Source organism: Nomia melanderi, chromosome 12, assembly GCF_051020985.1.
Source record: "Nomia melanderi isolate GNS246 chromosome 12, iyNomMela1, whole genome shotgun sequence".
Lineage (NCBI taxonomy): Eukaryota > Metazoa > Arthropoda > Insecta > Hymenoptera > Halictidae > Nomia > Nomia melanderi.
The window spans coordinates 14,171,635-14,198,646 of NC_135010.1; the positions used below are offsets into that span (position 1 = coordinate 14,171,635).

Here is a 27,012-nt window from a genome sequence, read left to right on the forward strand (position 1 = left end):
CGCGAGCTTTTTTCCCCGGCGTGGACAAGCGACAGGTAACTTTTGAACGAGCCCGGGAATACGAGTGCTGTAAAAATACACGGCGCGGAAGGTGTAGAGCTGCCCGAACAAACGCCGCGGACTCCGCGCCGCCTATTATTCCGCGATTCCCGGCTTCCCGTGTGCTCTCCGGCCGCGCCGCGGACGTTTGTGCACGCGCGAGATCCTCTTCCCGTTGCCGCGTCCACCGCCTGTCTCTGGGAGCGTCTTCTTTAATCGCGGCCAGACCAATTTCCCGAATGCGGCGATTAAAACTTGGTCGTTTCAAAGGAAGCGGCTTCTTGTTCGCTTTCGGAACGGGCCGAGCAGATTGCGCTCGGAACGTAAGTCGCGGGGTAATGTCTTGCGGAGTTTAACGCGTCGAATGATTACCGCTGACCTGCGGTAGGTGATCGCTTGAAAAGAGTTATGGCGAGGAGTTTGATGTGGAATAAAGATGTTAATAACGCGAGTTATTACGAAAGAGAGAAAGCAGCGAGCGATACACGCATACGATGCACACCGAAGATCCTCGTCAGTAATCCTCTACTTTCGTCTGGACGCTGAATACACCTGATACAAGGACGAGGTACCGCGAGTTCGTTCGTGAAGTTAGCTCCATTGAATTCGAAGCCGCGGATCCGTTGTTCTTCGCCGCGCAACAATGTTCCGTCTGGGGAAGGGCTCGGAATAACGAACCGCGGGGAAACAACGCGGCTGTTCGAAGAAAAGCGGAGCATTATCTCGCGAGACTGTCGCGGGAACGGTTGGCAAGATCTGCGGAATCCTATCACAGCGTCGGGATGGTTTCTAATTTAACACATCAAAGGCGCAGGCGAGATGTAAGGGAGAAATTCATAATGAGCTTGGAGAGCTCGCGGGGAAGCCGGAGATTACGTATCCCGGATCATTAAGTATTCACGCGGCGACTCGCTGCGAGGTGCTTTGGTTTACTCGCCTGGATAAAACCGAATCGGAAGGAGAGGCTTCTTTTCTTGTTTTCTACGCGCTATCGGTCGATTAACTGCTACGACGATTGAAAACAGATAAAATCGACATCAATAATGAATTATCAATAATTATCGTCTTTGCGAACCAGAAAGCTTTTATTCTATTCTAGCTCAGAATTCTGCGTCAACGCGCGTTTCTAAGAAACTAATGACTACTCTGAACTCTAAACTAATCACATTTATACAATGCGACTAACGGAAAACGTAATTACGGAATTAGAATCCACTCGCGTCCGATCAAAGCGAGCCTCGAAATGTTTCAAGCGCCCTCCGCCGCCGCCAGAAGCCAAAGGTCAAGGCAAAGTTCGTCGTCCATCAATCGCGCGATCCCCTTTCCGGCCCGTTATCCGCTTCCACCGCGGGACAATATCCCGGACAACGTCGGACAGCCGAGAGCTCGCGCGCTTTGAAGTCGGATGAAACGCGGGGTCCTCGAGCCGAGCAGCGTCGCGGGTGTGGGGGAACATTGATTTAAGGAATTCCCCGGGACCAGGTTCCGGCCGCAAAGTTCCTCCATGGAGGCCGAAAATTCCGGTATCCGTCGCCGGCCGGTTTCGCGGTTCGGCGGCGGCATTCATTAAAAAAATTCTTGTGCCGCGAGGCACTTTAAGGGGCCGGGGTCCTTTTGGCGAGCGTCTGTCCGGTCACTGCCAGGGGGATTACTGCGGCTGAAAAAGCGCGGAACAATCGTGCGCGGCGGGCCGGAGTGAATCGGGGTCGCCGGGGGAAAAAGGAAATATCGCGCAGCCACTGGGTCTAAAGCGAACCGGCGATGGGGAAAGGCGGAAAAAAAGGAGGAGGGACAGAGAGAGAGTTAACGGCGGAACTAGAGAAAGGGAACGAGAGAAAGAAAGGCAGAGAGGGAGAGATCGAGAGGGTTGCATATACGTGTGTACCACCGACTGCATCTCCGCCGGGTGCCGGATGAAACAAACGTAGTTTCGGGATAACTGCGACCGGCCGGGAAGCTTCTGGTAACTTCGGTCGTGTCCTGGACCCGGGCCAAACACGATTAAGTCGCTGCTCTCTTCCTTCGCGGCGGAGAACGGGGAAAAAAGGTGGGGCTCGAGACGCTGGAAAGAGGCCGATACCTGAGAGATCCGCTAGGTGTTCTTCCGCCAGCCGTAACCAGCCCCGATGCTCGCCGCCCCCGTCGCTCCGCGGCCCCCGGCGACCGCGCTCGTTGTTGCAATTGCGACGCCGCTTGGAAGTCGTCCAATGACAGTGGCATATCGGCCAGTTTACCCTACCGAAATCCTCCACGTGGAAAACGAGGTTGGACTGCGAACGCGGCGAGAGGGTGAAAGGTCGGCAACGGCCGGCTCGGAATCGACTGGCGATTTTCCACGGTTGATCCGCAGTGCTCGAAGATCGGCCCTCTTCCCCGGCTGTCACGTATGTCGCGATCAATTATCTATAATGAGCCGCCTACGTAACCGTGCGAGCCGGTCCGGCTCGGCGAACGCAGGGGTTGTCTTGAATAATGCGCGATACGAAACTGCCGGCGCGATTAACTCCGCGCGCTCCTCGAATATTTATGAAAGCTCGTCGGGCAACTTCGCCGTTCTTCGGCCTTAGCCCCAAGATGGACACTGAATTCGTATTCCACCGAATTTACGCCGGCAATTATCTTACAGCAGCCGCGTTTATAAGTGATGCCCGCCGATGTCCCCGCAGCTTAGCGAAGTTCGCTGTCGATAATTAATTGCGCCGCGTTTGAGAAGACTCGGGGGAATGAGGAAGTATCTGGAGTCGTGAGTGTGTCGATGGAAAACATGATTTTCCGAAGATAAGATTCGCTTCGCGAAAATGCTAGGGCGAAGCGGAAGAGTGAGATCATATAGAAACAAGATCTTTATTCTAATGGGAAATTAACTCAGTTCGGCCAAGCATCGAGGACTTACCAGAACCATGTCACGTAGTCGATTCGATGCGAGCTCTATCTATGAAAAACATTACTGTCCCATTTCACCCTGGTTTCTCCTGGTTCTTAGTATCCTCGACGGAATCGGACACATTCGTTTATCGTAATCGGGAAACAATAGAGGACGAAGAACGTTTCGAGCGGAGTTCGTAGTTGTAAAGTGGGATTGGGAGTTGTCGCTTTTGTGGGCCGCAAATTAATAATTAATTAAAAGTGAAGCGCCGCTGGCCGAGCCAGAGGTGCTCGTCGCCTCCTCGAAACGCGGCCGCGGAAGAAGGGGTGGTTTCCGCGTAAATTTCACGCCCCTCTGGCGAACTTCTGTTTCCAGCTAAGCCGTTCTTCCGCGGTAATTTATTTTATTACACGGGAATGAGCCGTGACGCAGGAGAGGCTCGCGCGACTTCGCGCTGCCCGCAAACGAATAATTAATTAGAAGCTCGCCGGAACAAACGCGCGGACGCGTTCCCTGTCGCGCGATTTTTCCTCCTCGCCCCGTCTTCGGCGGCCGGCGTGCATCGCGCGCGGTTAATTGGGTTCGCGGGAATCGATAACATTGTTTATCGCGCGGCCCGTTATATTTTTCCTTTGCCGCTCGCAACAAATGGAGCGCGGCGGCGTTCGAGCCGCGCCGGAATCGGGAGTTCGACAACATTTTTCCGCGCACACCGACGGGATGCTGTAAATATTGGATTGTTATTGGTGGCGAAGAGGACCGTGGTCCGATATGAATCGCTCAGAAGCCAATGCGGTTTGTAGATGTTTTTATATTACCTAATTACTATATATTTTAATGGGTTAAATAACATTCTTCTTAATTATTAGAGGATTCGCTCGTTTTTTCGCTGTTTCTAGGGTAGACAGACCTTTTTATAGCTTCTGAATATATTCTATAACTATTTCAGAATTGCGAATAATTTATCAATCTTTCTTCTCTGGACTCAACATTGGCTTCTGAGCGACTGATACGTTACTAATAGCATTACGTCAGTTTTACGTAGCATATTCTAGCTGAGTTTAGCTTGTTTCACAAATTATAAGTAGAATAGGTTAGCAACGAACAGACACTCTACTAAAGAACACTCAGTGTTTTACAAGCTAGAATTTCCTATTCGACCTTTTCAAGAGGAAAAGACTTCACTTTAAATTAAAGGATCGATACTCTGGTCGACCAAGCATAACATTCTAGTTAGAAAATCAACAATTTCAGCACATGAAACGTCGAATCTCAGTCACGTTTGGAGCCGGTTTAATTAATTACGTCAAGACTAGCGCGCCGAGCGTGTACATATTTACGTTCCGTTGATCTCGAGGTTGACGCGATGAATAATTTAATAGTGACTCTTTTGTTGTCGTCGGTGTTTGTAGTCTAAATAGACGCGACGATCGAGGGTAGATTATTACGAAAGCAACCGTAGAGGCGGCGCTAGCGAGGCGAGAACAGCGGGACGAAATAAATTTACCGCGGCGTAAGGCTCTTACTCACGCATTTCTAACCGATGTCTCGTTGGCCGGCCGCACCCCCTACGGCCCCTGACCCTCCTCGTTTTCCGCGCGAGCGTCCGTATTTATTTAGATTCGCGACAAAGTCCACCGTTTCCGTCCTCATTGATGAGTCACGCCGTGTCCGCGTTCGCCGCGGACGGGAGGAGCGGCGGCCGAGCGCGGGCAACAAGAGGAGAGTCCCGTTCACGGCGCGTACACCGGCGACGAAGAGAGGAGGAGGGCGAGAGGGGACGCGGAGAGCTTGCCAAGAGCTTGCTTAGATTTAAATCGGTCCATTCGAAGCGTATCCTCTGCGCTCCGGCCACCGATTCACCAGAAATATCCTGACGAATCGAGGATGAAGCGCTCGAGGACCGATCCTCTCGTCGGGGAACCGATCCCGGCGGTCCCGTGAATGGTCCTCCCTCGAAATTGGAAGAGTACATTTTCACAGGACGCCGAGGGAGTCGCGAGCTTCGGCTTTCTTTCAAGAAAGGGCGATTGTTCAAAGGAACGGGTTAAGAAAACGTTGGTTAATCGATCCAAGGCTCAGACGACCGGTTCTGAAATTATTGACGTCGAGCGGCGGGAAGAAGGTCGAGAGGCCACTCCGCTGCTCGAGGAGGAAACCCTGCGAGCGATCCATCGGCGGGAGGACCGACCGCGGGGCTGATCGCGGGGCGGCCCTTTGTCTTGCGGGGATTCGAGGGCGATACGACAACTTTGACGTCGGGACCCGCTCCGAAAACCGCTTTGTAACGCAGTACCCTTGGCGCGGGAGGAAAGTTTCGCGGGTCTCGATAAAATTAATGTCCCGGAGGATGATGCGCGCCGTTTCGTCACGGCGCCGCGGAACTTCTCGGAGGGGGCCGGAGTGCGAGGAAGCGGAATCTTCGCGGAGGAAAGGGAAATCGGGTCGGAGGATCGCGAAACCGGATTACGCCGCGGAGAAAGGACGTCCGTGCGACTTCCCAAGTATTCTTCTATTCCATCCGGTACTCTATCCACTGGTACACCGTGAACCATAATTCTCCGTCAAATCCTCCTCGCGTTTAAGACTGGGATCCGCTGGATAAACCTCGCCGACGAGTACACTGGATCTCGGACGATAGGTCCTATCGCGCGATGCTTCGAGGGGACTCGTGCATGACGACGCGTAATCTCGAAGAATAAAATATAATGCTCGGCGGAGTTCTTTGCTTCGCCGTGCTCTGCTAACAGCAGATTCTTATCTATTTCTATATCTATATACAGGTTCTCATCTATTTCTATATCTATCTATAGGTTCTCATCTATTTCACGCGGATACGTCCAGTAACTTTGTTTATCAATCATTTTGTATAGAGTGATACCTCCCAAAACAGTTTATTATATGTAACGCAAGACTAGCGACGCGTATAAGACAATTTCCAATTTTATACCAAAAGCATCTCGACACGCGTAGCGCGTCTTCCGCAAGAGGTTAAACAAAACGGCGTCGTTACTGGTACGACGCAACGAACGTTCGGATGACGTAATACGTCCGAAACGCTCGCGCAAGTTAGTTTCAGTCGCCGCGGGGTTAACAGAAGGCTGCGGAAGAAAACAGAAGTGGTCGTGGAGAGAGCGAGTCCGGGTAGGATGAAGCGGAAGTCGAACGGAATCTCGAGGATGGCTGGACGAAAGAGAGGAGCGAAGAAGAAGAACGAAGGCAAAGGGACCGGCCAGGGTGGCTCTTGACGAATCAGGGCGTAACCGCGATATATAGAGGCACGAGGCGGCGGCGGCGGCGCGCCGTCAACGAGCAGACTTTCGCGGAGAGCCTCTGGAACTGACTGGATGGTTAGGCGAGATTAGGTGCGCGCGAGGTGGCGGACGAGACCGGCCGGCTGAAAGCTCTCTAGAGGACTTCACCGTTGGCCACTTCATCCTCGCTAAGAACTATACCAGATTCTCTTCGGCGTCTTTTCTTCGCGGCAACCCCAAACGACACCCCTTGGACTCTCCGGCGAGACCTTTGTCCCGATAAGTCCGACGTCGACCCGCTCCGGTTCACCTTTTTCCGGGACGGCGAGCATCCCACGTCCGATTCACGAGGAATCGAACGGCGATTGAATAGGGATGAGGTCGGTTGTTTGCCGCGGCAATCGCGCGAATCCGCGACCGCGATTCCTCGATTATCGATCGCCGGGAAGGGGATTCTTAAGTTGGACTACCGAACGAACGTTCGACACTCGTTTCCGGGTGTTCCCGCGCCGAGCCGAGAGCCTCGAGTAGGTATACGATCGTGTCGATCAAACCGAGAGCAGGAAATTTCGAATTTTCATAGGTACTTCTATCGGCTGCGCTCCGATTCCCCCGAGGATCGGTAACATCGTGACGCTGGCGTCCGTCTGGTGGGCGCACGATAATTCCACGTGTAATCGCGAGCTCTCAAGTACGCCACCGAAGAGGATCGGACGTAAAATTTTATGACGCGCTGCGACGATTCGTTATCCACCGGGATTACGGACTCTCCGGCTGAAATATTCGAGGACGTGTACCCTCAAAGCGGACAGTGGAAAGCCACGGCGTATAATTCAGTTAAAACTCGGAGACCGGCCTTTGATATCGAATCGAGTCACTGCGACGCGATCGCCAGCGGTCAAAAGCGAGAGAGGCGATCGTAAAAGAGGTTCCACGTTCGGCAACGAGTCGCGTGCACGCGGGCGCTTAATATCGTAACAGGCCGGAATAATATGACAGTTTATTTTCCGTTCGAACGAGAGGGGAAAGGACGAAACTGCAACCACTGCGGAGGAGGCTGGTGGCGCAATATCGCACGGCCCTTTGACCGATGCTCCAGGAACGTCGGCGAGGAACTCGCTCGGCAGAGACAGAAAGGTAGACGGCTGGAAAAGAAGGAGGGAAAGCGCGAGCGACGGAAGAACCGGATAAAACGTCGTTGCGGGGAACGTTTATTTCGTGAGGCGGCCGGCGGATCAAAGACGCGGCCCGTTATTGCCGTCGCAGACGCGCGATTGCGTCGAAGAAACAGAATTGGAGATTAAAACGGCGCAACCGGGGGCTAATGTAATACAGTAGTCGGCGGGCGCGGGGGCGTTATTAAAAAACCAACCGAACGCCGAGCGACAAAGCCCGGCCAGATTGAAATAAAACGTCCGCCTTGTGCCGTGACACTTTATTTCGACGTTAGCTGCTTCCCCGCGGATAAATCAGCCCGGCCGACGGGCCAGACTAAACTGTTTTGCGTAAACGACACGGCTCTCTATTCGTCGCGCGCGTTTTATAATTTATCGCCGGCGACGATATTATTTTCGGTGTCGAGGCTGCCGCGCGAAGGGGGCCGCCGCTCGTCGAACGACACAATTTTTCAATATGAACCTCCTCTCGCCGGGTTTCCGCGCGAGAGGATAACAAAGGGAGGGCTCTCGCGCGCAGGATCAAGTGCGATTTTTTCCATCGCGGCCGCATTAACGCTCCCTCGCTCCTTCGCGGCGTGTCGCGAGCCTCAATGGCGCCGGCGGGGCCATTGATGGTCACGGTATTTATAACCGAGAGAGCTTTTGACTACCTGCACTTCGCAGGGAGCACGGCTCCTCCGATACGTCGACGGCCCCGCGAGCTGCACGCGGAAGCTGCCGCTTCTAAAGCGGAGTGGCTGTCCGCGAGCGATACAAACGACGGACGCCATAAATCGAAGCTGTTCCGTCGCGTGACCACTTGGGCCGAAAGGAGGCGTCCGTCTAAGGAAAAATGCGGGCGAGTCCGCGGCGAAGAGATCGCTTTCACGATCCATTCAAAAGCGGAGATTCTCGGGAAGTTCGAATCGTCGCCGGCGAGGATCGGAAATGGAGGGCCGGAATTTAGGGACCGGTGGAATCAGCGGCAGCTTAACGAGCTGCCGCGACAAAAGTTAAAATCCCGGCGGGACAGGATCCGGGCGATTTCTCAGGAGCCGGTCCTCCGGGGCGCGAGACGTCGGAGTTCCTCTTTCCGTCGGAGCCACGCCGGCCCCCCGGACCTCCCGGATGTTCGCTGATCAGCGAAACTCGTCGGGATTACGAGGCAAAGTTAACGCGACTGCTCGTTTCGCGTTAATACTCCCGTCTGGATTAAGATTACAACTGACGATACGAGTTGAACGGGAGATCGAGGCGTCTTGGGCAACGAGGGAGTGTCGCGGCGCAGTATGCGACCTCGTGGACGGTGTCCGAGGGGAGAGGGACGCGAGAGGAACGGAAGATTCGTAGGTGAGGCCGGTATCAGGAAGAAAACGCGCGGATGACCGAAGCGCGAAAACTCGCTCGACTGAACGGAGCGCTACGGCACTGAGCTGTCCCGGCTAAAATTAGAAAGCACGCTCTCGTCGTGGTCTCGTCGGGGACTACCGAGAAGCGTCGCGTTGTCTGGCCATCGTTATTCGTATCTCGCCAACGTAACTGATTCGTTAAATCAGCCACGAGCCGGCGGTGACTTCCAGACGACACGGGCGTAATTCGATACCCGTCGCCGTCCGACGGAACTCTCGACCGAAATTGCTCCGTTCGGAGCGCGAATCGTCGCCGGGCCGAAGGGGATCCGCGTCGGTGATAAGTCAGACGTTCCGCCGGCGAGGCCCGCGGTTCGTCGGATTCACGGATTCAGCGGGTTTCTCGGTTGATTTACAATTTATTCTTCGCGGCCCTCCCTCGGAGAACCGTTCCGCCCTCTTTTTCTCTTTATTACGCGATCTATATTCACCTGACGAGGCTCTCCGTTCAATTCCCCGTCTCCCGAGATGCCTGGTTGCTCGCAGATTTCGGTTCCGCGCTGTCTCGCCGGAGCGGAAGACGTTTCGCGTTCTCTTTGACCAAGGGAACCGTTTCGAGCGGAGCCGAAAGTTGGAGAGGAGGAGGCTGGGAAGCTCGCGAGGAAGACGGGAAGAGCCGCCGATACAATAATCGCCCTCGGAAGAATTTCCTCGGTGTCGAGGGTGGCTGCGGCAAGAAAACTCGAGAGGAAAGACAGAAGGAGAGGCTCCATTGAAGCGGCAGAAACATTAACGCGGCGAGACAGCCGGCCAAAAGAAAACCATTAACTACTTCTACAAGATGGAAGAAAAACAGAAACGCTCGCGAGGGGAGGGGGCGAAGAAAGCCCTGCTTCCCGGCGCTCCTCTCGCGGCGTTCAGCCGCGTATCTCTTTTTCAGCCCCGCCAAGACACGCCGTTTCCATTACAAGACCGATAGTTCTCGCTCGCCGTGCCCGCCGCAACGTTCGCCATTACGGTATCCGTTCTCCGCGCTCGTCGCAAAACGGAGCGAACGGGAATTTGGATTCCGGCAGCGCGCGGGCGAAAGCTATTCAGCGACGTCCGAGACTCGAACGCGAATCGCGAACGAAAGCCACGATCTCTGGAACGCGGGCGCCGTCTCCCGGAAGAAACCGAACACTTCGGATGAAATATCAGCTGTCGAATAGAAAGGAAACCCATAAAGCTTCTAAATTGCGAAGTTCCCGAGCTCGAGGCGGAGCCTGATCTACCGTGTTATTGAAATATTAACAGGAACTCGGGAGGGTTCTTACCGGAGATGGTACTTACTCGCGAGAAAGTCGACGGGTTGCATTCACTTAGGATCATCGTAAAATCCAGCGTTAACGGTAAAGCCAACTAAGCTTCAGAGTTACCGCCTAATCTCGCTGGCAGTGGCACCGCTCCGCGGAATATCAGAGTACCCATAATCGGGCGGCTTCCGTCGCTTTTCAGAGCCGCCCCCGAGCCTCGTCCGTCCGCCTCCTTAATTTCCGGGTTCCGCCTAATATCAAGGTTCCCGGCGACACTTCGGGCGTTCGCGCGGCTGTTCGAGAGGGAAGAGCGCGTTCGATGTTCCTTCGGAAGAAGGAGCCAGCCGCGGAACTTCGCTGGAACCCGGTTAAAAGCTCCGTCGCCGTTACCATTACGGGAAGAGGCCGCGTCTTTGACGGCCGCTGAAAGCGCGGAGGCGGTTCGCGAATGCCGGCGAAACCGCAGCCAGAAAAGGCGTTCCGACGCGTAAACGCGGCCCGTTCGCGGGGAAAGCCCGGCCCGCTGCAGCGTGATATCCCGGGGCGAGGGTGCAAAGCCGGTCCGCGAGCGGAGGCTCGGCTAGACTCGATCGTCGGGGCCGCGGCGGCGTTCTCTTCGCGGAAACTTTGCGATGGTTTCCCGCTCCGGCGGCCTTGAGCTCTCCGGGAACGCCGCATAGACGCGGCAGACGCCTGCCTGCCTGCCTGGCGATTTGCCTGCCGCGTTGGGTCGTTAGAAAATCCTCCACGGATCGATTCCCTTTGGCCGGCGTCAAAGGGCTCCAGGAGGGATGGATGGTGGTGCGCGCATCAGCCCGGCCAGGCCGGCGGCCGAGCAAACGGAGGCGGCCGGAGGAGGCTGGCCAGGGCGGGGAGGGCAGGGTAACCGGCCGCAAAAACCTAACGAGATGAAAGGAGAGCGCGAAAGACGGGCCGAGGCATGAACGAGGTGGAATACATAAATAGAAATCTCGGTTTATCTCTCTCCATCGGCCCGTGCTTCCAGCTTCTCTTTCTTCCCCCTGGTCCGCGGCCCCCTCGCCTCGTCTCTCTCCCACGTTCTGCCCGCTGGTTCCCGGCTCGCTCCATCGCGGTGGCATATATACGCGCGTACTAAGCGGAGAGCCGGCGGTAGTCTAGACGGAGTGTCGATTTTTGCTGCGGCACCAAATTAGAAACCCTTCCCTGCCGGATCCATCGCTCGGTTCTTCTTCTCTCTCGTCCTCTTTCTCGGTTTTTCTATCCCTCCCTCTCTCTCTATGCTCCCCGTAGCCCCGATCTCCGCGCTCCTCCGCTACACACTCTTTTTTACTCGTTCACGTGTCCGTCTCTCCAGCCTCTCCGGCTCCGCGCGCCTCTCCTCTCCGCGCGGCCGCGTTTCTCGCTCTCCCGTGTTCGCGCGCGCCGTACCTCGCGGACGCGTGCATGCGAAATCGCTTAAAGGGGATGAACAGACTAGTCCGGCCGGCTCGATCCCCTAACTCCGCGTCGACCGGTGCAAATATTTTCGCGTGCTCCCAGCACGGTCGCCTAACGCACCGTGCAACCATTCCATTAAACCAGGAAGGCTAGTCTCGGCTCCTAAGGGAAGATTGGACGAGTAACTCCCGGTTACCGAGTTCAATCGAGAACGACTCTATTGTCTTCTCATTCGAGCTGGAAAAGGAGTCTCCGGTGTTCCGCGGAGTCCGAAGATTCGCGATCTCTCGTTAGTCCGGCGCGAATCGGTCCGTACATTTGCGTAAACACGCCTGCGCCCGTTTAGGGGGAGCGCAGGGACCGTATAAAGGACGAATAAAGGTGGGCAAGGGAAAAACTTGAACTTAATCCCGGACCGCGCAAATTGTGTTCCATCCTCTCCTCTTCGCTTTCATTACCTTTAACTTCTCGGCTCGCTTTAGCCTCTACCTGAAAAGGTACTTATCCGGCCCTTCCCTTAACTCCCGCTACCATTACGAGCAACGATTTCCACCCCTCTCCGCCGCCCCTTTGTCCTTCTCGTTCTTTTTCTCCCCCGTTCCCGGCTTCGATTGACCCAGGAGAACGAGAATTAAAAGTTCCTGCAGCGAAATCCGGGAAACCCATGCGGGAGAAACGATGCGGACCGCTCCTTCGCGTGCAATGCGGATCCGGGGACGAGCGGCTCCCTCGGAACCGTACGGCGACCACGTGGCGAAATTAATAACTGGACCGGCGCCAGGGAAAACATCGATTTTAGTCCGATTAAGGGATTATTCCGGGCGCTCGTGCAGCGCCGGACACGGGAATTGCGTCCGCGCGTTGCGTTAATCATCGCGCCGACGTGCCTAGAATTACCTGAAAGAGGCGCGAGCGTCCGCTTTTATTCCGTCTCGGTTTCGAAATTCCACGGCCGGCGCGGCCGTCCCGCGCGGATCGACGTTTAACCCTGTCTCCCCGCCGCTTCTAATGAGCATCGCTCGCGTAACACGGCTCTCCTCGCAATTAGTCGGGACTTGTCAAATAACGCTCGTTAATATAATAAAAAGACGAACGGAGCGGCCGTAAAATTTCATCGTCGATAATTGGAAGCAGACGACCAATTAAAGGGAACGGCTCCGCGTACGCCGAGGGGCGAGCATTATTTCCAACGCAAACTTCTCGCGTAACGAGTCGTTCTCGCCTCGGCTGTTCCGGGTCGCGGCGCGAGAGGTCTCAATTCCAATTGCGAGGCGACTCGACGCTTTCTAAATGCGAATCAGTCCGGACACGGCAATTCGATGCCCCGGAATGTCTCGGAATTCCCCGAGACTTCCCGAGGACCGCGTCTCGGTACTCGCCTCGAATTCGAGACATTCCGAGGCCGGAGGGCGCCGAATCCCGCTCGGGGCGGATTCGAACGTTTCGCCGCGCGTGCATACTCGAAAGAATTCCCTCGTCCCGATAACCGATCCGCGCCGCCTCGAGACCGCGGGAACGCTTCGATCGGCGTCGATGCTCGCCGGGAGACGGAATCCGGACCGCGAGTAATCCGCGACGTTCGAAAAGTTATTAAATTTGCCGGCGCGTCTCGGGGGCCAACTTCCGCGGAGCTCCCTCGGAAGTTTCGGCTTCTTCATACGGAAAAACGAGTTTCCTCCCGCTGCCGGATAGAAGTCCAGAAATTTCAGGCTCCTCTAAACCCGTCCCCGCGGCGGCACGGATCCTCCTCGGCGGAGCGTCTCGGCAAAACTTCCTGTTTGCCCCGAACTTTGCGGAATCATCTCCAGGGAGCAGACGATGCTACACGGGCCGGGGACCGTCTCGAGATCCGTGTACCCGTCGAAAAGATAATAAACGAGCTAATCCGGTCGTAGGACACCAATCTCCCGATTGGAACCGTGCTACGGAATTATCGTCGCGAGCACGAGCGAGCTTTTCGCATGGAGCTCTGACACTCCCGTCCCCCTTGTCCCTGGAAACTTGCCACTCGACCCGTAGTCGTAGATCGGAGGTCGGAGGGCACGATTGAAAAGGTTCTAACGGAAGTGTTATCTGTTTGCAGGCGGAGATCGAAAGTGGTGATATCCTCCGCGAAGCTAGAGGACAGTGGTAGATACGAGTGCGTGGCGGAGAGTACTTCCGGACACAGGGCCTCGCTCGCGGCCCAGCTTCTAGTCGCTCACGATACGAGAATTCCGGAAACGAGTAAGTTCACTTTCATTCTATGGATTAAATTAAGCCGATAGAATGGTGTTTCTCGCGATCGAACTATCGGCGGCGTCGATTTCGCGCGAATATCTTCATCCCGGCTGCGCCGCGATCCTCGACCGACCGTGCGTCGTCTCGCGACGGGTCAGTCGCAACGGTTGTAACTCGTATTTTCAACAATCTCGCCGGTAACACGGTGTAGCGCGAAAACGTTCGGAAAACGGCACCGACACGAGAGTCGTTTCGAGGTACGGTGGAGCGTATCGGTATTTCGGTTTCAAAGGGGATGGAATTCTGCGATTCGGGCTGGCCGGAGCGTCGTTCCCTCGAATACGCGCGGCAGCTTCGTTACCGGTGCCCGTCGATCGACGACACAGACAGCGGCCGGGAAAGAGAGAGGACGCGGGAGGGAGGGAGGGAGGCTTCGAAACAAAAAGAGCGTCCGACGCGTTTTGTTCGGTTGCCGGGTGGATTTCCGGCGACCGATCGATCGGCCGGCCGACGGAACACCTGCGGATAAACCGCGAGGTCGCCGGGCACGTTCGAGTTCCCGGTCGTTGTTGTCATAACGTCGATCGTGCGTGAAGCCGTCGCGAAATCGTAGTTCGCCTCTGCGTGAAAATAATCGCACGGCTCGCGGCTCGCCACTTTGCGGCTTCCGCCAGCTGCGAATATCTCGCCGATCGCGTTGCTCCGGGGAAAATCATTTTTCCAGGCTCGCGGAAACACACACACACACACACACACACACACACACCGAATAACGGCAATTAGTCGAAACCCAGCGGTCGAACGGCTCCGCGGCAAGAAACCGTCGCGAAGTTGACCGGGGTTCTCTTAGCTTCTCGCCGATCGATTCGTCGTAGACTTCCGGCGGGCAAATCCGCCGGCCGAACTCTAGTTTACGGGTTTTCATAATACCTGCAACATTTGGTAGACGCCTTCTCGCGGGTGTATTTATGCCGGCGGAGAAGTGCGCCGAAGGGAAACAGTTAAACGGGGGAAAAAGCACGGTGGCCCGGTAGTTTCCACGGTTGGCAACGGACGCCGACGGCGAAACTCGTTCCTCGTAACCTGTTACGAACACGTAACTCACCGCCGGTGCAATTTCAACCGCGATACGAGATACCGCCCGCCCGGTTCGAAGGAATTGCCGTCGCTGCTCGGGCGAGAGGGAATTCCTCTCGATTCCTGTCGAAAATACCGTGCGCAGCAGGAAACCGCTCTTCACCGGGGCCGACACTCGAGTCTCGGCCACAAAGAACCGCTTAAGCGGCGGAATACTCGAAAGCGGTCGCGCCGCGTCGCGTCGCATCGCGTCGCGAGGGGAACAAAGCTGCGGGGAAAAGAATAGTAGATTCGGTAGCTTCGTCCGTGGCTGTCGCGAGTAAACCGTGTCCAATAGGAAAGTCGGCCGATAGCGTATCGCCCTTGATCCCCGATCGACTCTTCGACCTCAGCTGCAACGACGGCGAAACGCGGCCGCAACTTCCATATCGGACGCGACTTATTCCCGACAGCTTGAAAGGCGGAAAAAGATGATCGCGCCGGAGGAAGGGCGCGGAAGATATACGATTTATGGGCCTGTAATCGCGCAGGATAAACCAGGGATTAAGCAGCTGATGCGATAATGCCGGCATAGTTCGGCGGTTCCGGCGCAGCCTGGAAAGCTTGCGGTTCGCCGCCGCCGTCGTGCTACGAGCTCGTGTGACGGACAAAGGGCGACAATTACAACCCTGCCAGCCACGTCAGGGTTTCATATAGCTCTGAACTGCTGATGGTGGGTCAGCTATCCGTTTTGGTACACACGCGTGTATTCGAGCGGCTCGTAAATCCTGGAACGATGGACCGACGCGAACGTCTGCCCGAGGACGCGGAAATTCTCTGCGTTCTTCGTTCCACGGCGTAACCCGTGCGCAGATCGCAGAAATCCAGCTTCTCCGAGCGTGAATATCTCCTCCAGTTCCCGGGTGCTTCTTGCTGGCTTCCAATAACGATCGGCAATCTTTTTGCCGTGGAAATTAGAATAATTATTCCTCGAGCAGAGAAAACAGAACGTATCGACGAGAAAACGTCGAACTCGCGAACCGTGCAGGGGAAACGAGGAATCGACTATCGCCTCGGCCGCATAGCTGTTATCGCCGCAAACGGCGAGACTCGTTGAGCCGCGTCTCAACGCTGCGGCCGTGACTTTGGCCTCAGCCATGGTTAACGCTCGATCGTGGTAACAGATTGTGGTAACGTTTATAAGCCTAGAATTCCCCGAAAGAGCGCGCCGCTCGCTAGACTACAATAACATTTACCACAAACTTTTACTACGGGCTCGAATGCGAGCGCTCGACGCCGCACTGTGCTCTAACAATTGCCGTCGCGACTGCAACGGCACGCGCTTTACTGCTGCGGAGGTGTAACTTGATACAATAACGCGCGTTCCGCGTCGTTTGCCCCGCGAGAGGGCTGACTTACGCGTTGCCGAGCTACGCCGCCGAGATCAATGAAATTATGCCTGTTGGCCTTGGAGAAGAACGACTCGACGAATGCGGAGAACGCAGTGTCCTAATCCGCTAGTCGATTGACAGACACTGGGGAGCGTTCGACACTGAACACTATCGGGAATCGAGAAACAAGCGGACGAATGCGAAATAACGAAAACGGAGAAAGTCGGTAGAAGACGTAGAGTGGCGAATTTTATAAAATCGTCGAGTTCGTGAAGAATAGATGCAACGTTAGATCTCTTCATCGTTTGAAATCTCTAACGAACATCAGCTGTATCGCTGGAAAACGCGTCGAACTTTCCGCGATTTCTGTACAAACCAAAGAGCACGTCCACGCTGTACGCGGAAGTTCTCGGGGATTCCGAGATTTCGATCATCGAATCAGTAGAGTGATGCACAAGCAAGCGAGAACCTTTACACGCGACCGGTAATAAGAAACCACGGTTCCGCGGTAGGAGTTCGAGATAACGAAACGTTACTCTAGCCGAAGGGTCGCGGAGTCTTCTCGTTCCGCCGGCGCGCGGTCCTTTGAAACCGCGCAAAATACGAGCGGGAGTATCTTTGAATCCCGCAGCCGCGTGAAAGAGTCGCGGCTCTTTTTCTATGACGTCACCGGGGAGCCGGTGACGAGGTTTCGTGCTTAAGTTACGCGGAAGAAATCCTCGAGCGGTCAAACACCCGGTTCCCGGCGGGGCCTAGGGAAAAAGGGGGCGCGGGATTCTTTTGAGCGCGGCGTGTGGGAGAGCACGCGCGGCCGGAATGCACGCGAAATTGTAAAAACCGAGACACGCGCGACGCGACGAGCCCCGGTCGCGTATGCGCGAGCTGCCGCGCGAATCACCGCGAGGGAGGGCGAGCTCTTTCACCGGCGGACAAAGGGTCGTTCCGCGATCCGGAGAATCGAGGTGGCCGGTTGCGCGCCGGCTTTCACTCTTTTCAGACCGATTCCGCTCGGAACAAACATCCTTCCGACGTTGCGGGGACTTAACGCCTGAACCGTCGAGTGATCTAATTGATGATTTTCCAGTTAGGCGTCGCTCGGAACGTTTAACCCTTTACGAACTCAAACCATTGAAACTTCAATGATTGAATTGTGTATCGAAATCTTAAGTACCAGGAGTATCTTCCGTTGTTAGAATTGTTAAATGGTTTATTCGGAGCTTTTGATTTTGTATATGGAAGCTCGAAGTCGTCATCGCGTTCGACTGCAAAGCGTTATTACGATGTGATCCCTATAAAGAATGTAACGTTTTCGGTTTCTTCAGACGTTGGTTATAGTATCCAGAGGAAACTATGTCCAAAATCACTTAGAATATCTAAAGTTTCGAAGATATCAATAATTGCAAACGAACAAACCGAAAGTAGTCCTAGTATTAACCCTTTGACGAATGTCGACATTTGAGATGAAATGTTCATATTTGGAAGACTGAGTTGCAGAGAAGTGATGCAATTAATCGACAGTTAGAGATCAGCACGTAGCTTCCTTCTCTTCTCTTGATTAAGCGATTGATAGACAATCTAGCTTCGTCTATCGAAGGTTTCCTACATTTCTAAAAACCTTCGTCCGCAAAGGGTTGAACACCTGCATTAGCTTCCCCCCTCGCTTCCTATTCTTTCCGAAGCTCGCGAGAGGACTCGAAAATGTGTGACGTCGACCCGTCCGGTAGTTCCAGCGTTAACGAGGCTCCGCGCGATACCGAGGAACCCTGGCAAACTTCGGCGAAGTTCCGCTCGCCGGTGCGCCGCGACTTAACGAGTGAACGATGGGAGTCGTTGTTCCGCTGATTATCGGCGACGCGGCCGACGACGCCGGTTAAGCGTCGATCGGCCGGATAACGATAAAAGGTGGGCGGGGAGAGATCCCCGGATAGGAAGATAGGAAGGCGAAGAGGAAAAGCAAAGGAACACTCGAGTCTCCCTCCGTTTAATGCTCTCGAAGGTGAAGAGACGCGAAACAGGGACAATTAGGAGGTGGGGCGGGTGTGCAGGCGCGCGAGTCGGCGTCGAGCGGAGCGGCGAGGGGCCGAAGGAATGACGAAATAGCAGCTATTACGAGCGGAAGGTAAGCCCTACTTCGCTGCGTCGTTGAGTCTCGCGGATGCTAACGCCGAGAGCGATACGCTCTCACTCCGCTCCGCGCAGTGTTGTCTTTCGGAGCATTGTTTCTTGACGGCTGCCGTAGGGGCGGGGGGTATCGTGGATCCAGTTGGCTCTCGCCATTCTTACGGAATTAATTAAAAGCGAGCCGGTCGAGTGTACGGCTCGCGTCGGATTACGGGGAACCGGAGATCGTTCCATCCCGAAGTCCCCGCCCCTTGACTTACGACCCTTTTAGAAGCTTTCCTCTTTCGCCTCTCTCACTCTCTCTCGCCCCGTTCCCCCTTTCTTTTCGCGTCCGTTCGTTCTTTTTTATTCTTTCACATCTCGCCGCGAGTCCTTTTGAAGGTTCCCGGAAAGGGCAACGATGCCCCGGAATCCGGCAGGATTTTCTTACGAGCGGGTTTACGCCGGCAACCTCGCGAACTCGCCGGTGTACGATTGCTTAAAGGTAGCTGATAAGCGGAGCAGCTTAACCGTAATGAGAAACGCTTCCCCGGCTACGAATTCGGCGAGGTTTTAGAGCAACCCCCGTCTGCTCTCTTCTCGTCTCGTAGCGTTCTATGGGACTGTATGAATAATCCTCGCGTCTCGTCGGGAACGATCATCCGCGTTATAACCGTCGAAACAATGAACAGACAGAAGTTGGGTTTCTTATAAGTCGTTTGTCTACGCGGAACGGCGCCGAGTATAGCGGAGATTATATGGTAAACTGTACGTTCGCGCGTCCGCGACGAGATTAGTTACTTCGGTTTTCGACTTTGACTTCTTACAGTGATAGGGTAATAAGGTTGTTGAACTGGTTTGTTTAGTTTCACCAAAAAAAATATAATTTCACACTTAACCCTTAGCACTCCACATAGTTTTCTGATATGCCAGCAACTCCTACCAATTTTGATAGTGGTCCTACTAAAATTAACAATGTTATAACATTTCTTATACCTTTAATTCCCTTCTTAGTACAAACTTTGTACATTTGGAAGATCTAATAATCTTAAAGTAGTTTTCTTAAGATTCATTGAAATATTTAATATTAGAACTGCTGCAATATTGGAGCCTACGGAGTTCAAAGGGTTGAAAGTACAATGTTGAAGTAGTACAGTGATTCTAACAATTCATCAACACAGAGGTTGATTTTAGATGCTTGTTTCTACGTTTGTTGAGACTGGGTGGTTGTCGATTCCGCGAGCCGATGTTAACTGACGCTCAAAGAAAAGAGGCATATTTATAGGAAAAAGGAGCATCCACCGAGCGGCCAATCAATGCGACTTTCCCTGTGTCCTGTCATTTTTGGGCGCTTAACACCACGTTTACCGAATTCCGCGGCGTACCGGTAATTCGAGTTGTCCCAGCTCGACGCGAAGACAAAGCGGGAGGAGAAGAGCCAGACGGGAGGTCCCTTGAGCGATTCACGCTCCAAGCTTTGTCGAGCCGCGAGGGTGGATCCGGGGAAAGAATATTCGAGGCGGAGACGCCGCGAGGAAGCCGCGATAACCGTCGCGTAAAACATTCCCCGCGCGCGGCTAACGAATAAACTCCGCGGGAGCGGTCGCTCGCATTGTTTCGGGGAAGAAGAAGAAGACGCAGCCCGCCGGAAACTCCGTGACTGTCTGCGCGACTCCGCGGGCCCCGTCGTCGCGACGACAGGCTGGATAAACAACCACCGGCCTCGGTGGAGTGGAACGCACTCCGTCTGAGTATACGTCGTCCGTACTACTTGCTCGTACCACTTGCCAGACGCGGCGACACGTTGCACACGCTCCGCGGAGCCTGGGTTCAGGTGCGAGTTCGGAAGAAAAACGGATTGCGCCGGGATGCGTGCGAGAGAACAGCCGAATACTCTTCCGCGGTGATATTCCGTGGTTCTGATATTAACCCTTAGCAGTCCGTTGAGCACGCGTTCTCTATTTCGAGATTTTAACAGCGAAACCCGTACGTCGCACGCCGACTTTGTGCACTGATTGGAAGTGGACTGTATTAATATTCACTTCGGTGGAAACAACTTGCTGTTCGTTAAGAGAATTCAGTAATACTTGTCAGCGGCGAGTGTGTACGATGTCTGTATACTCGTCTCGTTTGTCTAGCTTGAATCTATCTTGTACATCTGTCGTCTCCGTATCTTGCGTGGGTTTTTATAGACCTTTGGGTAGGCGCGAAACTATGGTAGGTGAAACTATGGTAAATCTACGAAACTGGCGAAACGTGCCGAAGTAACGGTTCCTTGGGCTTTTATTCCTATGGTAAAAATACCCAGGGCTCTAATATGCCTCGCAGGAGGTTTCGTCAATAGGTACCATTTAAAGGTAACATTTCAATGACTCCCAAATATTCTTGAATAATTAAATAGAGCGTCATATTAAGCCGTAATTGAATAACGTCGACGTGAACCTCAAAGTGAGAGACTAAAGGCAGTTTGGACTGCAAAGGGTAACGTTCGCGAGTTGCTTGAAGATAACGCGCGTCGAACGGGAATATTTGAAAGAGCAAGCAAATAGAGAACAGTGTAACGCAAGAATCGCTGTACTGAATAATTGTTAGCGTTTCTATTTACCCTCGCTACGAGGCGAAGCAGCGGTATATCAGTCGATCGGAAGCCAACGCGGTTAATCCGGGGAAACATTGAGGAAATTAACGTTGCAGCTTGCGGAACGATTATACGCATTCAGAAGCCATAAAAGAAACTGCTCGACCTAAGAGAAACCGGTGAATCCTTGAATAACTAAATATAATATTATTTATTCCCCGAAAATTCGCAAAAATCCGGGAATATTAGGAAGCCGGGTTAACCGCATTGGCTTCTGACCGACTGGTGAAACTCTCGAGACCCTCGTGGACGTTAATGCACAGTAATTTCGCGAAAAGGGGTTAAGATTCGAAGCTGGAATAACGATGCTCGAAACGGATATACCCAGGACCGGTCGGGTCGAACGATATTGAGAGAGCGGCAGAATGTTATTGGACGCTGAGGGGAATAAGCGGGGACGATAAATCAATGGTACGCGACGTGGAAAAGCATGTTACAGGAAATTGGAGTTCCGCATTCGTAAACGGTTTCGCGAAGGAGCGCCGACGAGTCTGAGCGTTCGCTGGCAACGTCGGTCGTCGCGCGAATGGCCCTTCATAAAGTTCCGCGGGTCCTCGGAGCCGGCTCGCTCGAAATATTCTCGATACCACGGTCGAACTTCGCGCACTTAGATAAATTAAACACGGGGTTAGTTAGCGGTCGACCCTTTCCGCGGCCTCGGAGCCACCGCCCGCGAAACAGAGGAATAATATTATGCGCCATTACCGCGCGAAGTCTGTCGTGACGCAACAGCAGCGATAGCTGCGAAGCTAGCAGCCGAGTTCGGCGTGGCAACGCCGAGAAATTCTGCAGCGAGGGAAACTGCCGTCCCGCCGCGGCTCTTCGCTCCGACGAGCCCTCCGCGACCCGACGACGGACTAGACGCGAGACCCGGGCATGCGTCCCGGCGATACAAACTTCCCTCGAACTTCGAGGAACAACCGCGAATCCCGTGTATAATAATTGACGTCGGATCGCTTACCCTGTATCCCCCTGCGAACGAATCCGTCACGAGTATCTTACTCGTGGTCCTGTTATCGCGCTCCGTAGTTTAGAACGCTGCCCTCCCCTCGAAAACACGAGAAACTTCTATCTGGTGTATAAGACGCTGAGCGTTCCTTGGGATGTCTGTCCATTGCTTGCCTTTTCTACTGGTCAGTTTTGGAAAGTAAATGCAGCTAGGAACTGTTTAGGAAAAATTGAGAATATTAACCCGTTGCACTCCAAAGCTGCCTCTCAGTCACTCGATTGGTGCATCAAAATTGTGAAATTCCGAATTTAACGTTAAATCTTGAGTAATCTGTTGATACGTGAAATGGGGAAATAAAATCCCATTGTCGCCTCTCGAGTGCAAAGGGTTAATGTCTCGGTTTCTGAAAGTATTATACGATACATCCGGAAGCTGTAAAGAGGAGTTTATGACGTAGAAAAGATCGGGAGATATAAAAGAATCGACTGACATCGTCGATAGAGCGAGATACTCTGTGCCGATTGTTGATACTTTAATCGATGGAAATTCCAAACGATTCGAACGAACAGCGACCGTTCGACGCTCTAGCACTGTTCAAGGATGCCACCGGTCCCTTTGCGCCACCGAAGCACAGAACAGTTAAACGCGTAACACGATGAAAGAGTCATCCAGTATCCACTCTTTTATGCTCTCCACGCGAGTAGCGCCATAGAGCAGCAGCGTTGGCGGTATGCAGTCGCAGCCAGAGAGAGAGCGAGAGAGAGAGAGAGAGAGAGAAGAGCGTGCAACAGCCTGGAATTGTTACTTAATCGCGAGCTCGTTCCGTGAAGTGGTACTCCGTCGAATTTCAATCGCGCTCGTCGGCCAATTCGCAGCGTAATGCGATGCAGGCGCAGAAACCGCCGCGCGCGATTCAGCCCCATTTCGGGGAACGCGGGCGTGTATGTCGCGCGGCGGCTGTATTGGGGAAGCGGCGCGAAATTTCGTGCGGCCCGGCAGCCTACAATGGCAGTCGAGTCGACGAGCAGACAGAACCGTCCGGTGTTTACCGCGGGAGAGTGCGCGCATCCGTCAACGGTTGCTCGCGGAGCCGTGGCTCGTTCAATACTCTTCGGAACGCGGAACAAACACGCTTACCCCGAGAGAATAAGCAGAAGAATTAAAAGAAGAGGAAGAAGAAGAAACTGAAGTAGAAGTCGCCGGTCCGTCGGCCAGGGAGAAACACCAGAATTACGCGAGCGGACCAAAGAGCCATCTACCATTACAATCGGGCGTTCTCAAAGGCGCGGCCGGCGTCGCTTTTTGTTCGTTTCCATTCGTATCGCGTCGCTAATTAGCCCCCGCGCGCAAAACAACAGTTTAATTATCACCGGGGTAATTCCTGTTTTTCACGGGGGAGCCGAGAAAAAGAAGGGCCGGCGGCTGCTTGTTCGCTTATTTATCGTCGCCCGGAAACGGCCGGCGATCCTCCCGATGCTCGAATTTTTCACGGGCGACTCGCCCCGCGGAGGAGCTGTTTTACACCGCGGCAAAAAGCCCCTTCCGGGGACTGCCGGGCTCGTCCTTTCTCGCGGTGAAAATTTCGCTCGCCGTGCGCAACCGCGAGCCTCGTCACGCGCGACGGGATCGAATCGGATCGGAACGTTAATCGAAACGACACGCGCGACCTTCGGATCGTTCCCGGCGGGCGCAATTCCACGGGAAATGCGCTTCGGCGATCGTCGCGCGTGTTGCGCGCGAGGGTGCAATCCAATCGCGGGATCAAAAGGCTCGGCCGCCGCAAAAGCCGCTCGGTTCCCGGACGCGGCGGGTCGCGCGCGCGGGTTCAGACGTCACCTGCGCTCGCGACCCATGGAATTTTCTGTAAAGCCAGACGCGCGGCGGGCTGCTGCTGCTCGTGTTCCGCCAAGGTATTTCCAGCTGCGCATTCGACTCGGGCTCGACGCGTTCTGCCCGCTTGTCTCGCGAATTTACCGTCGAACTTTGTTACCCGCGGAACTGAACAAGATAAACTTGAAAGTTCCGCGGGAGCTTCGGAAGAAAAGCGTCTCGGTTTGCGTTGCCGGCTCCTCGCCCTTTTTCCTCCCCCCGCGTCTTTAATGGACCGCGAGATTTATTTCGAAACCGCGCGGATTTTAGGGTCTGAGAGCGGAACGGCACGGACGCCGGGATTCGATCGGCGAAACATTTATTCTCATTAATTGCGGGGAATATGAAGGCGGACGGGGCCGTCGAGGGGAAACGGAACGCGGAATCTCTTCCGTCTGACCAACGACCGACTCGTTCCACTGAAACAGAACGAATCCGCGCTCGCGTAAATAACCGCCGCGGAGATTTCGTTTTTGAGAGCGGTAATAAGCGCGTGCTAATTGCATGACTCGCTCCGCGCAAAGTCAGTCAATTTTTCTCGATGAAATTCAACGGTTTATTACGGTTCCCCTTTACATTTCCACGTTATATCGCTCTGAATGGGATCCGCGGCCGCTTCTTCTCCTTCCGAATGAAAATCCACTGGCGGGATCCTTTTGACGGAAGCGAGCCGCTCGACGAGCATGTTCGCGGCAGCGAAAAACAGCTGGAATTTCCGCGAGCCAGCTGTGAATTTTAGGGAAATTCGGACGACACCGGAAAGTCGCTGGGAGACTGTCCTCGTAAAAGGGAAGCTAATTATTCTGCTCCGTGGGAAAGTCGATCGCACGGCAAGCAGTAGATTCGGATATTAAATATTCTTTTCGAGAGCTGCACGGCGCGCGGAATAATCGCGGAAAAATGCGCTCGCGAATATCGGCGATCGTTTATTAGCGGCAATTTCTTTCGTTCCACGGGTCCCGGCGCGGCGCGGCGCGCGTACGATTCGATTGCCCGTTGAAATTTTATTTCAATGCCCGATTCAATTTTCGCCCCGTCTCGCTACTAAAATAATTGTTGGTACGTATCATTGATCAACATCCGATATTGCCGCGGAATACCGGGAACGTGATTCGGTGCTTAATTTGCCAGCTGCGATTCAATCGTGCGGCCTGCTGCCCCCCTCCCCTCTCCCGCCGTGCGGGCCGAATGGAACGCGCAAAGTCGATTACGAAATTAATTCGCTGCTTTTTCTTTCCACCGTTGTTCTCCTTGCTCACGCGGAACGTCGCGCTCGACGGACGGGACGATATCGGGCCGAGAGAAACAGACGCGATTCGTCTTGTCGCGAGAAAAAAAGAAGGTAACCGTGCGGAATAATGATACCAAATGGGCCGGAGCACGCGCGGCCGCGCGTTTACTCGTCGCGAGCGGGCATTTAAGATAAATTACCGTCATGCAATCGGTGGGATTCGCGCGAGTCGCGGTCTCTCCCGATGAAAACATAATGTTTGATTAAACTGTCAGGCGTATCGCGATCCTTCGACCGTCCAGACTGCCCGGCCGCGTCGAAGAGTAATGACCGGCTAGCGCCGCGACACTCTATTCTTTCATTATCGCCGTTCGCGCGACAAACAACGGGACGAAAAAATGCATTACTGAACAACGCGGCGATTACGGCTCGCGTGCGAGTCCCGGCGATAGCGCACGTTCAATCGATAGTATAACGGATGGAAGATCTCGTGTTCGTATTCGTGCCGGTTATTAATGGCTTCGGTACCTACAGCTAATAGTTTGAACAATGATTTCATCTGCATTCCTGCAGAATCCGGAGATTTATCTTCGTATTTCCAAATGTCGCTTAGAAGTTCCACGGAACACTCTCTCTTTTTTTCGAGAGCGTAGCGCGATGAAGGACAAGTCTGATGAGCTTGGAGATTATTAAATCTTATATATTCAATTCATTGACGTTCGGAGGCGCGGGCACTGTTTTAACCCTTTGCACTCGAGAGGTGACTCTCAGTCACCACTTGATTCGATGCAGTAGAACTATAAAATTTGATATTTATATATCGGATAAAATATTCGGATAAAAAAGCTTTCAATTTACTTGTGATTATTCTTTGAGTTCATTTAAAGAAATATCGTGTTTGTATAGTTAGAAAACGTTAAGTATTTCCAGCGAAATACTTCCGAGTGCAAAGGGTTAAACTTTGAGTCAAGGAACAACGTCTCACGCCGAAAGCAGCCTCTTCCTCCACATTTTCCCAACAGTCTAACGTCCAGTCAATCGCGCAACAGACTAAACTACCGGATTCTCTCAGTTTTCAGTCGCGCGCTTCGCCAGTCGCCGACGCGTAGCAACTGTAAGACGGTTTTTACCCGCTCGAAACTCGGCCCGGCCGAAATTAGACAAAAGTAGCTTACTCCGGGCTTCGGGTGCTCGGGGACTAAAACGCGGGGGCGAACTCGGGGGCGGGCCACGGAGAATTCGGCTTACGCTCGGAGCGGAAGCTACTTAGACGCGGAATATATCAAACTTGCCGGGAACTTAAGGCGCAACCGGGAGCCCGGCGCCGTTGCAGCGAATGGCTAATAAAATTAAACTATACGCCCGACGCGGCGTGGCCTGTCTGACCCGCGTCGCTCGCCTCCGAGCGCGGCCAGTCGGTTGCCACGCGTTCGAACCCGATCGATCTGAACCGTACGCACGCGGACGGCCGTCGGAAATCCACCGTTCGTCGAATCCTCTCGCACGTAGCTCCGCCCGTATTAGTACGCAAACGGCCGGGGTTATCTAAACAAGAAATCTACCTCGCGTCGCTCGCCCCGAACGCTTCCCTTTCACGGAACGGGGAGACGCGGAGCGGGAACGTCTTAGAGACGCGGAACTTTGATCGCGAACGGTCTCCGCGCGGAAAGATACGCACGGCTGAGTGCCCGGTTAGACGCAGAAGAGTGCATTTCCCTGCAGTAACCCCGGGGGCGTAATCTTTGCTCCCGCTTCCTCTTGTTCGCCGCTCCACCTCCGTCGTCCCCTTTCCGCCCCGCGTCTGGCCCGCGCGGCAATCCACGCGAAAAGATAGAAACGTCGAGAGTCGGCCTCCCCCGCGCACCGTTCTTCGAGCCGGAGCGCGGTGCCGATCGTCGACGGCGATGTATCGCGACGGAATTACCCTCGGGGCAGGCAGTGTGAGTCGCGCGAAAACCGATCCGCGCGAGCGGGCCGATTTCACGATGCGCTCTCGATAGAATAAGCCGACCGTTGAACCGCGAGAATTACTACTGCCGCGGTTCCCGTTCATTTCCCTCGAAATCTGCTTAAACAGGTCAGAGCTCGGTCCAGAGTGGGGAACGGGGGCAACGCGGGGACGAGGAGAATAAAACAAGGGAGAGAGAGAGGGAGAGAGAGAGAGAGAGAGGTTGGAAAC

General features: G+C 54.1%; 1 protein-coding gene across 3 annotated transcripts in view; it reads left to right on the forward strand.

The window, feature by feature from the left end:
- Positions 1-27,012, forward strand: part of vn (membrane-bound neuregulin protein vein) — a 211,194-nt gene that overhangs the window by 130,444 nt on the left and 53,738 nt on the right. For all 3 annotated transcript variants that reach the window (XM_076372471.1, XM_076372472.1, XM_076372470.1), the window contains one exon: positions 13,463-13,605. In XM_076372471.1, the coding sequence (XP_076228586.1) occupies positions 13,463-13,605 (143 nt within the window). The remainder of the gene's footprint in view (positions 1-13,462; positions 13,606-27,012) is intronic.